This window comes from Peromyscus californicus, unplaced genomic scaffold (assembly GCF_007827085.1).
Source record: "Peromyscus californicus insignis strain IS unplaced genomic scaffold, ASM782708v3 Scaffold_5__1_contigs__length_169319896, whole genome shotgun sequence".
Classification (NCBI taxonomy): domain Eukaryota; kingdom Metazoa; phylum Chordata; class Mammalia; order Rodentia; family Cricetidae; genus Peromyscus; species Peromyscus californicus.
In genome coordinates this window covers 122,303,568-122,316,031 of record NW_026294573.1, presented here as the reverse complement: position 1 = coordinate 122,316,031, position 12,464 = coordinate 122,303,568, and the positions used below count along the sequence as shown (strand labels likewise).

The window sequence follows — 12,464 nt, the reverse complement described above, 5'->3', positions numbered from 1 at the left end:
CAGCAAGCAGAAAGAGACACACTGAGCCTACTGTATGCTTTTGAAATCTCAAAGCCCACATACAGTGACACACCTACTCTAACAAGGCCACATTTCCTCCAGTAAGGCCACACCTCTTCCTCTAACAAGGCCACACCTCCTAGTCCTATTCAATCTTCCAACTGTAGGCTAGTCATTCAACTAGCCAATGAACCAATGAACCAATGGGACCATTCTCATTCAAACCACCACAGTTGTGGAGGGCGCTGTGGGTGAGAATGCAGCAACATTCTTTCCACTTCATTTTGCTGTTAATTTAAAGTTTCTCTAGAAATAAAACTTACTGCTAAAAATAAAATTAAGAAGATTTGAAAAATTAATTTTTCATGTAACTATCAAGCAGTTTATGTAGTATGTAAACCTGACTGTAACATGCTTAAAACAATGCTCTCTTCAACAAGCATAAAATGTATAACTTAAAATAGGACCTGAGGTGATTTTATTTAACTTGAACATGAATAAATATACTCTAAGTTTTATTTGTGATGGATTTCTTTTAAATTATATGGGAGAAACAAATCTATCATTACAATGAATTAGAGTCAAATAACCATCTCCTGATTCTAAATATTAGGTTGTACATTACTATCTGTACAGTGGTATTGTGTCCTGCTGATGGACATTCAACTCATCAGTTTCCTCAAAAACAGTATTGTTATCTACTAATATTAGCTGGAATACAGTCCAAGAACAGAGTCACAGGAAGTAGGAAGAGACTGGGACACACTAGGCTTGGCTTGAGCTTCTGAGACCTCAAAGTCTATCCTCAGTGACAGACTTCCTCCAACTATGCCACACCTATTTCAACAAGGCCGCACTTCCCAATAATGCCACTCCCTCTGAGCCATGGGGCCATTTTCATTCAAACTACCACAATGAAACAATTATCTACTAGTGTCACTGATTAAATATCAGTACCAGTTCTTGGCATCTTCCTCTACTCTCTTCTCTATGACCTTGCAATCTCTGCAACTAGAGATGAAATGTATATCCCATTTTAACCTGGGATTTGGCCACATAAACTATATTCACTTAAATACATATATATAGGGGCTGAAGAGGTGGCTCAGTGGTTAAGAACACTGACTGTTTTTCCAGGATGGGGTTCAATTCCCAGCACCCACATGGCAGCTCACAACTGTTTGTAACTTGAGTTCCAGGTTATACAACTCCCTCACACAGACAACCATACAAGCCAAACACCAATGCACATTAAAAAAAAAAATGTGCTGAGTGAAAATTTCCAAACAGACAATAGCCTGAAGCAGATATCAGTGCTCTGCTTTGAAAAGAAGTCCCATGAGTAGCTAGAACCTACAACATGGACAGTAGAAAGAAAGCTATTAAATAAAAATGGATCTGACCTCTATCTAACAGCAAAGTTCACCCAGATCTACAGCATGAAGAAGAGCCATACAGGCAAGCCTACCCTGAGCCAACCAACCTAATCCAAAATAAGCACACACTTGGTTGACATACATATGTACAAACAAAACACTCATTCACATAAGAGAAACATAAATCTTAAAAAATAATAAGATAACCTGATCTATGAATTAGGGAAAACATGGATTCCATTTTAAAGATTTTTTTTAAGAAAAATAATTTCTAAAGGCCAGGTATGTGACTCAGTTAAGAGAGTCTTACTGCATCTTGTTATGAAATGTTCTGTTAATATCACTGGGAAGAACAGTGGATTTGGGGGAGGTGGAGGGGAATAGGGAGAGGAAGGGAAGGAGGGAAGGCTGCTGTTGGGAGGTATTTTATGAGAGAAGAAAAAAGAGAAAAAGAAATAAGACAATTAAAAAAAAAGAAAAACGTAAAAGAAAGTTCATTAATGCCCCCAAAAGCATGAGAACACCCAGAGCCTCACTGGCTAGGCAAATTAGCCAAATTGATGAGCTACAGGTTTATTGAGAGCTCCAGACTCAAAAACTAAAGGCAGGGAGCAATCGAGAAAAGAGATCCAATGTTGGCCCTGAGCTTCAGACACACAAGCACACATAAATAGTAATTGTAACTAATGCTTTGGGGAAAACTTCAAAATAGGGTCATAAATATCCTCTGGAATCACTATATCATTAACCTTCCATGAGATTGAGAGTTTGCAAAATGCCAACTTAATAGTAAAGAACTATTCCAACCATGTTAGATAACCACCAAGTATCAATTGTAAGCAAAGCAGGACCTAGAAAAGAAAAACACGTCAGTCCTCTGAAAGAGTTGAAAATCTAAACAAGAGAGAAAGAGGGTTCAGACACAGCAAGCCTACTAATGAACCCTGAAATCTCAACAATGGTATCTACTCTGCTTTTATCTTTACTTGACTCATTCTTTCTGGCAGAATTTTGCCAATGAAATCTCATCCAGTGCCTCAGCCCCACTGGAATGTACCCCAATCAGTGGTTTGAATAGAAGCTTAAAATGTAACATATTATTTATAAAAGCTCTGCTGTGATCATGTTTTCCTGTTCAGTTTAAGAGCTATTTAGCTGGGCGGTGGTGGCGCACGCCTTTAATCCCAGCACTCGGGAGGTAGAGCCAGGCGGATCTCTGTGAGTTCGAGGCCAGCCTGGGCTACCAAGTGAGTCCCAGGAAAGGCGCAAAGCTACACAGAGAAACCCTGTCTCGAAAAACCAAAAAAAAAAAAAAAAAAAAAAAAAAAAAAAAAAAAAAAAAAAGAGCTATTTAGTAATATTTAGTGATACGTAGGTTTAATAAAATAAAATTCACAGCCATTTCAACAGTGTTTGTGGGATATTGGGCTAGGCACAAGAAAAAAAATGTGATTCAATAACCCACAAAAACAAACACACTCATCTCAGATAGTATTACAGATTTGGCATGCTTCAGAAAAATTACAATTAAAATAGAAATATACATTTGAAGATAAGGGAAAATCTAAAATAATGCCTACATTACCAGTTAAGGAAGATGATGATTTTGTTGTTGTTTTAAATGTTAGCATTTAACAAACCTCCCTGGATGGCTTTAAGCCTCCAGGACACAGGCAGCTCCCACACTCTTAATCTTCTGTTCAGCTCTTCTGCTGAAGAATTTGACCTTCGTGATGACAGGCTGCTTAGGGAGTTTTTGCTTCCCCAGAACTTTGTAGTAGCCTGATGGAACACCAATGATGGCAGCTCCAGTCTTATTTTGTGTTTTGTTTGTTTGTATTCAGCTTTAACCCGTGTCCGTGTCTGCTCACTGACCAATGCTCACTGTAGACAAATTTCTAATGGTCTTAATAAATAAAAAACATGGAGCCAGAAATTTGGGTTAAAGCCCGAGAGAAAGATCAGAGGAATAGGACAAACCACGAGCTAACCTCACCTCACCACGAGCTAACCTCACCTCACCAACTCTGCAGCTTCCAAAGAGAGCTTCTTCCTGTATACTCACGTTTATATGCCTTTTCTGTTCTGTTCTCTCATTGACTCTCTGAGCCCAGCTACATTACTTCCTCTTCCTACACAACTCTGTCACTTTCTGTCTGTCTGTACAGACCTCCAGGCCTCTATGGTTGGTACTGGGATTAAAGGCAGGTGTCACCATGCTTGGCCTTGTTCCCTAGTGTGGCCTTGAACACACACACAGATCCTGCCTGCTAAGTGATAGGATTAAGGGCGTGTGCTATTGCTACCTGACTTCTTTGTTTACTTATAATGGCTGGCCTTTTTCCTCTGATCTCCAGACAAGCTTTATTTATTAAAGCACAAATAAAATATCACCACATTTCAGCACAAATAAAGTAACACCACAGCCCATGATTTATCTAGGTTTACAATTGGCCAGAAGCTCTTATTTCTCTTTAAGTGGTAATGTCATATCAACTTGCCCAAAGCAACCTGTATATTTCTTGTCTAAGTTGATCCCTTGGTGACGAAAGTCTCCCACATTACCACAGCATCATGGTTTCTTGTGGTGCTTACCCTGGAGTTGCCAGATCTTCCTCAGTCTGGATGACATGGCACCAGCCAAAAGGTGAAGATGATGTTTTTATACACTGAAACCTGATAAACATTAAGTCAAATCAGTCTTACCAGTCTATGGACCAATATCTGTAAGTTTCAGCAATTTCAATTAAAATAAATTGCTAATCATGGAGAGCACTGACTGTATTCGACGCTCTTTTACAGACTTGTTATTTAGTTACCTAAGCTAACAGAAGCAATGTATCTATTAATTATAATGTACAGTAGTGATCTGTGAACAAAAGTTAGACCTTAACCACTACCATGTAAACTGGAGATCAAATGAAGCAAAGTGCATGCCTTTATGTTTGCACAGTGTAGGTTTGTCTGCAAAATGCTCAGTTAGATGCTTGACAGTCTTGATGGGTGCTTTATTGAATGGATCATTGTGAAAATGCAACTTGGCCTTTAGATGACCATTTGTGGGCTCCCCCCAATCAAAATCACATTGCTTTTAATAGAGCTTGGAACTAACAGAGTTTCTAAAGGATTCATTGAAACCTTCCTATTACTTATCTCTATAAATAACAGTGTTTATAACAGCTCTCTCTAAGCTGTTCTCTCATTTTCTTGTCTAATAATATGACATCTGACATTTTTATTGAAAAGAAAAATGACCAAGAATTAATCTAAAGTAAACTACCAGTTCTGGAACAACTTTGCAAATACATACTAATATATAACTATTTCTTAATCACATCTCACTATATAATACCTATTTTGAACACAGAATAAATAAAACTTGGCTCCAAAGTATTTCTCAAGTATTTTTATTATAAATTCCACTTAAAGAAGTTTTTATTTCTCCACATGATATCAGAGTTACTTATTCTAACTTTGTTAATACAGAAAACAGCAGATAAAATTATAGCTTTTACCAATTAAACTTTAAACAATATAACTATATTCAAAGATGCAAAACCTACAATAGCATTTATAATAACCACCTACAACAATATAACCAACAGAGCTTTATGCCTATAAGTAAAGCATAAATCATTACATAAGGTCTCAGACCACAAGAAGAAAACCAGCACATGCAACTCTTCCTGTAGACAGTTTATTTTCTTCATATGCCATTATACTCTCCTTTCTGTTGCTGTTATTAAACAGTAGATATGCTAGAGCAATTTGGAGAGGAAAAGTTTGACTTATACTTCTAAATCTGAATCCATCATTTAGTGAAGTTAGGCAGAAACTTAAGGCAGGAACCTGGAGCAGAAGCCGTGGAAGAACTCTTCTTTCAGTTTACCCCCGACTCACTCAACAGCTCATGTTTAGCTAGCCTTTGTGTATAGTATACTGCCCACAGTGACTTGCCTTTTCCATCAATTAATAAACAAGACAATTATCCTATATATATATGATCTATGTAACTCCTCTACCAAGGCTTTCCTTTCTTATGATGCTAGCCTGTATCAACTTGACAATTAATGCTAACTAGAATATAAGCCTATGTAAATTTAAGATTGATCTATTCATTTGTCCAGAATATCGGCCAAGTTTCATTTTTTAATTATATGCATGGGTACAAGAGGCTTCCTTTGTAAAGCAATGCTAATCTATTTATTTGTGTCTTTTTCATATGACATGGGAGTCATGACTGTTCAGGTGGTATTAAAGTTTATAATGGTCACTGAACTGTGATTTCACCAGTAATTAATAAAATATTGAATCTAAACTCAGAAAAATAATTGAACAGGAGGTTCAGTGTTAAAAGATTTCTTAAACAACATTAAAATGAACCCATAATTCATATGTATTACAAGGTCAAACAAACAAATCCAGAAACATCTTTCACCATTGGCAGTTTTCTGATCTTTTCTGGTAACCCTGTCAGACATTCTTCACCAGGCAGTTTGTCCTCCTTCTCTAACTTATGTTACCCCCTTCTTGATTTCTCACCCTGTCCTCAGATGCTTACTGATCTGTCTACATCCCCTTTCCTAATATTGCATCACACAAGGTCTGGGAACTGAATTTGAAAGGCTCAACCTACTTCAGGAAATGGGTTGGAGAAGTATGACAAATCTTCATAATTTCTTTCCAGTCTCCATCTGCACCCCTCGAGTATAGCTGCAATTTTAAGAACACTTGGTCAGGGTGGCCTGCACCCAGAGGACACAACATAATTACATCACTATATTTTAACTACCTGAGCCGATCAGCTACGTCATTATATTAATGTCATATTAGAAACAATTGTGTTCAATATTAAATTAAATATTAAGATTATTCCAGAGTAATAGTTTTTGCTCTTGCAACCTACATTTGGCTTTTTGAATTTTGCCTTTCAAATAAGAAGTAATACTGAATTTCTATAGTCTTAATTTATATGAAAATCTATATTCCAGTTATATAAATTCATATAGCAATTATAATTAAGGGAGTGAAAATAATAAATATGTATAAAGGATAAATAAGAGTATGAAGGGAAAATATACCCAGAGAAACTACTTTAAAATCAAATTCTAGAGAATATTTTAAGGGAAAAATAGAGTGGATTAAAATTATAGTTGATAGTGAAAATTGATGCCCCTGGAATAAAGTGGAGAAACTGAATATTTATAAAGTAATTACAAATAATTAATTTTATTTAAAAGACATCATTAGGAAGTTCTTACAGCATTATAATAGTCTCATAAGTAGCATAGGTGAATGGATCATTGCTTGCAAAGTTAATCCACACTGCATAAGATGCATCTCTGGCACAAAAATTGTGAAATACCGTGGCTTTCCTGAAGCCTTCACAGCTTCTTCGTTTATTTTATCTTCTACTTCTGAAGTAAATATTTTCAAGTAAAATAACCAACCATTGTCTTCTTTTGTCTGGGTCTGTCTTTGGTTTGTTTTTAAGAATAGAGGGAAAATTTACTGGTCATCAAATCTGTATCTCGAGTGGAGAAAAAAAAAATGGCTTTTTACTGCCTGTGCTTTGGACTCTTACTTTGGAATAGTGTTAATATTAAACTTTAGTGTTTTCTTATAAAGACAGTTTAGTAAATGATGTAATCACCTGTTAAGCAAATATAAAGTATAAAAGAATATGCATCTACCCAATCAGCTCATAACACTGTGTTGGGCTCTTATTAAAATTTTATTGAATACATATACAGAAAACTAAATATTGAAAATTTCAATTAAAAAAAAAGCTATTGATTAGGGGACCTTGGAATGGCTTATGGATAAGAACACTTGCTGTCTGTTGTGGCTTGAATGTGAAGTGTCCCCCAAAGGCTCCTGTGTTTGAACACCTGGTCCCAGGCTGGCAACATGGTTTGGGAAGATTGTGGAGACTTCAGGAGGTGGAGCTTTGGAGAGAGAGTATGTCAATGGAGGTGAACTTGGAGGTTTTCCAGCCCAATCCCACCTCCTGGTGGCTCTTGGCTTGGGAAAGCAATGTCAAGAGCTGATCTCACACTCCTACCACCATGCTTCCTCTGCCATGGAACTGTGTCTGTCTAGAAAGACTGCAAGCCCAAACGAAGCCTTTCTTCCTTTAATTGGTTTTTTTTTCCCCCTTTGGAAGTATTTTATAATCACAGAACCAGAAAGGAATTAGTATTCTGCCAAAGCTTGTGCCTCAGTTCCACCTCCCAAACTTGAATGGTCGAGGGAAAGAACCAATTCCTGCATATTGTCTCTAATCTCTACACACATGCTATGACACAGGTAGTCCAAACACACCCACACACACACACACACACACACACACACACACACACACACACACACACACCATACCACATACACAATAAATGAATGTAGAAAGCTTTAAAAACAGATGTGGTTTATTTGTTCATATCTATCAGATTACCTCAAGCAATTACCTTTACTGTTTTTGCTAGAAATAATAATTTATTTACTTTAATAGTCATAATTTTATAACTATTTGTGATTTATTTACCGTACAACTTATTTCTGCTTACAGTAATTTACTTATTGGTGTATTGATCACTTCTGTGTGCAGATTCCCTTTTCACAGGGCCAAGTGCTCCTGTGGAGCTGGAGGATAGCCTGCAGGAGCAAGTTCCCCACTCCTGCAGTGTCGCTCTGGGGAACCAAGCTCAGCCTTGGCCACAGATGCCCTTACCTGGTAAGGCATCTCACTGGTTCCAAATTTCTCATTCTTAGAAGAAAACAAAATGAGTAGAAAACAAGTCATCATTATTACTTTAAAATAAGTGAAATGTGTTTTATTTTTTTCAGCGATTTCTATTATCATTTTCATCTAACTTTACAGATATTTTGAACTTAAATGAATGATTTCCACACAGTTCATTGTACTTCTGAGGAGTAAAGCATAAGCACAATCCAGGAATGTCTGTGGAATCCAAGCTGTAGACCTCTTTCAATTGTGCATTTATTTACCCTGCATACATATATTCACATCCACAAAACACTTAAGCAGCTCATGATGATTGAAAGAATCACTAACATATGTAAATTAGAATGTTGCTTTGCCTATAGCAAATATCAATCAATCTTACCTAGTATTAGTTTTCATTATCATTTAAAATAATGCAATTGTTAAAGAAAAATGAAAAACACTAAATGTGTAGATAAAATCTGAATGTTTGACTAGATTTCTCAGCTGGTAAACAAAGAAGAACTATTACTGCATTTTCTGATTTTATTAAATTCCACTTAGGGACAGGAATCTTACTTTGGAGGAATCATATTTGTGTCAAAAAAACTTTTAAGATTTTAATTTTTTGTTTTTTTACAGGAAGAATTCAATATAAATTTAGATGTATCATGAAAGATATTTAGGTAAAAATAATATGATACATCTTGAAATTGATATTTTAATACATTTTTTTCTTGGGCATTTTGAAATGAAGAAGAACACAAAAGAAATACATGACATGTTGCTTAAACAGTCATTTCAAAATATAATTAATCCTTTCTTTAATTTTCTTTTGAATAATAACTCCCTCATAAATAAAAATGTTGAAACTTCTGAATTCTTCTGCTATTTTGCCCTAGTAAGAATGAAACACTATTATGAAGTTCATCTGTATCTATTTAATATTTTAAGAGTTTTATTGTCTGTAGTTATATGTAAATATTTCCATGCCACTTAAGTTGCATGTTTTGGTAGATAAGGATTTTTGCATTTGATCTTGAATATAATGCTGTGACCTTTGCTATTTTCCTTTTAACTAGTGAGCTAATTTTAACAAGGAAAGGTTTTGATTTTTTTTTTTAATCTGTTTTTTTCTTGAGTCACTTTATAATTGTATTTCTACAGGGAACTATCTCTCAGAAGAGATCAATTCCATTATGTCTGTTGAGAATTCCTTTTTTTTTATGTACTTGGTGGTCATTGAGTTTCAAATCTTTTATTGTGGACTTATAAAGAATGTATACTTAGCATTTGTTGAGTTCAAGGTAAATACAATTTATTACATTTTTGCAAATTTTCTCCAACACGTAGTCATACTTGATGCTGGTGCTCTTTTTTTTTTTTGACCTTGTTACCTCCAATTGAATTATTTCATTCACACATGATTATTAGCCAACATGTCTGCATACCAAGTATTATGTAAACCTGACATTTTCGCTGTTTTATTTTGGATGTTACAGATAAATAGATGATTATAGGTCATTGCACAATTTACCTCACTATATGTTCATCCATAAGTGTGTGGAGAGGTCTTAATACTATTTTTTTTGTCTCTTACTCATGTGTGAGGAACATTCTGTATATATTATTTTAGCCTATCACATTTAGCTAACAGCCTGTCGGTCTATTCTGAGTACCACTAATTCTACCAATGAGAACAATTAGGTAGTTTAATGCTGGTTATCATGCTATCATTCTCACCAGTGAAATCTCTAACATTCATTGGATAATGAAAAACGTCTGTATCATTAATAGCAGAGGAAGGTAATTGGGTGAATTTTAGATGTCACTGCTGGTGGTTGTGTTCTACATCCAATACTTGAGTATGAATTTCTGATATAAATACTGACTGTAGACCACTGGATTTATATTATGATGAAAACACCCATTTATATTAACCACTATGTTGACATAATTTAATATCTATGATAAATTACATGTTTCAAAATAAATTTTATATTTTAAATCATTGATAGAATTTCAATGTGATCTTATTGAAGTTTCCTTTTTCAAAAGTAGACTATCTTTCAGAATAGTTTTATTTTCATAGCAAAATTAGCAGAAAGGAACTGTTTCTTCATATACCTCTCAAGTTTAGCCTTATTACCAAAATTGACAGTGTGACACATTTATTTTAAAGCAGAGCCCACATTGATGCAGGAGTGTCCTCAGTCCATAGTTTTTAAGTTGGGGCTCATTTTTGGTGTTATGCATTCTATGGATTTGGAAATTGATCTATAATGTTTTAACAAAAGAATATTTGATGGATGCTGCTGGCTGATTTGTCCCTTTTTCCTTGTAACTTTTTCAGGATCTCTGATGCATATTTTAAGGTTATTTGATTAGCCATGGGTAAGTTATTTTTATATTAGCTATATGAATTGTTATTTTAAGTGATTTACAATGCCTTTTCTCCTTCTGATAATATTTTGGCCTTAAATCCTGTATTACTCAATATTACTTATATAAAAGTAACATTATCTGGCCAGGGTATTCTCTTAACAGTTTTAAACTGTTTTGTGTATATGTGTATGTCATGTACACACACACACACACACACACACACACACACACACACACACACTACACACAAGAACCTGTTTATTGTTTGTTTGTGTTTTGTTCTTTAAATCAAGGTCTTTACATATATTTTGATCAGTAATACAAGATTATTTTCAACACACTTTAGTTGTGGTTTTTGCTTGTACTGATTTTTATTTGTTTCTTTCCACATGTTTATCCTTCCTGATATCTTGACAGTAATAGTTTTCTCTTCTTCTGCCTTTAGTTTTCTTCAGCAACTATGCCAGTTACAGACTGCATTATCATTCACTAGCTTAGTGCCTCCTTAATTTCCCATCAAAATCACTATCGTCCATAAGTATTAATAATTTGGCCAGTCTTAAGGCTATCATTTATGTCCTTCAAGCATTTAAAACACGGGGTAGTTTCACAGCAGTGACACTCCTGCCATTGGGGCTTGGTCAGCCTCTGTGTGGAAATGTGTCCTGTACAAACAGGATCACTGATGCTCATCTACTGAATGCCGAAGCATTTTCCTCAACTGTGAAAGAAAACATTTCTCCAGACATTATCAAATATTTTCTAGAAGGCAAAATTGTCGTAAAAGACTATCACCAATTTAGGGAATAAATAGGACTTACACAACTACTCCTTTGTTAATTTTTAATGATAAAAATACAGGGTAGAATTTGTAACCTGGCATGTACCTAACCATCATTTACAATTGCCTCTTAATTAGCAACTAAAGAAACTAAAATCCAAGCATTTGTGTAATTCTTCGGAATTATATGTTATAAGATTTTCTGGTCATCAATAATTTTCATATATTCTTGAAACTTTGATTAAACAAAGGGAGGTGTAAGATGAAATGGGGCTTGTGCCTTTCCCTCCCTTTCCTAAGCATGTCTGTCTGCAGTGACACAGACAGTGCCTGGTGCCGAGCCAGATTCCCACCGTGAAACAATTGACTTGGCTTCACAGGAACAACATATAAACAGCAGTTTGTCAACAGGCTTCACATTAGTGGCAGAACATTTTTTGGCAAAATAGAAGCATCCTTCTGGGCACCATGGCAAACACAGCCACTGGCTTTCATTTGGAACTCCTCTGTATAAAGCACAAAATTAATTAAAAAATTGTAAATGTGATACAAGCTTTCAGAAAGATTTCTTTCATTTTTTTTTTTAAGGAAAGGAAGTAGTATTATAGAATCCCTGCTAAACAAAACTTTATCGCTGAGTGATTATTCTTGATTAGTACAAACCTGTAAATTCTAAGTAATTGTAAATATTCTGATATGACATGTTTTTCTTTAAGTTAAACTAACATTGTTGAAGATACTTGATAATGTAATTTGGAAAAATGTATTTTGGCTAAATGAATATCAAAGTACAATAACCTTTTCTGCTTTTAAATTAGTATAGAAAGAAAATGATACCTAACTTAGAAATAAATCTATGTATTAAAAATAATTTTAAAAATAAAATGTAGAGAATGTCTACAGTGATTAACAAAGAAGCAAGCTCAGAATTGCTGTAAACTGATAACTGTAAACCGACTCTCTTAAACGTCTGAGAAATCAAGAAAATTTATTCCTAGTAAACCTTTCATTCATCACTAATGCTGTTTAAAATGGGAAACATGAAAGCGTTTTGCTGGGTTGGAACTATAAACCCATACAGTACACCAACCTGCAGCTGCACATTACTCCTGACCAACATTTGGAGGACTCGGCTTATGCTTGTTACCCAACTAAAGGCAGAGTTGTCTAGAGAGTTCTGGAAAGCTTAACGAGAACT

At 35.1% G+C, this 12,464-nt stretch overlaps 1 protein-coding gene across 17 annotated transcripts in view; it reads right to left on the bottom strand.

Moving 5' to 3' along the window:
• The window catches only part of LOC128096701 (uncharacterized), an 868,750-nt gene that overhangs the window by 203,048 nt on the left and 653,238 nt on the right, over positions 1–12,464 (bottom strand). For 11 of the 17 annotated variants that reach the window (XR_008213714.1, XR_008213715.1, XM_052716594.1 and 8 more), the window contains 2 exons: positions 6,013–6,089; positions 3,972–4,052 (listed from right to left, as the gene is read on the bottom strand). The exons of 5 other annotated variants lie outside the window; for them this stretch is intronic. Coding sequence is in view for 2 of the 12 variants with exons in the window: in XM_052716603.1 (XP_052572563.1) it covers positions 3,972–4,052; positions 6,013–6,089 (158 nt within the window). In the remaining 10 variants the exon portion in view is untranslated. Of the gene's footprint in view, positions 1–3,971; positions 4,053–4,823; positions 6,090–12,464 lie in introns of those variants that run through there. One more of the 17 variants, XM_052716604.1, reaches the window with a different exon arrangement.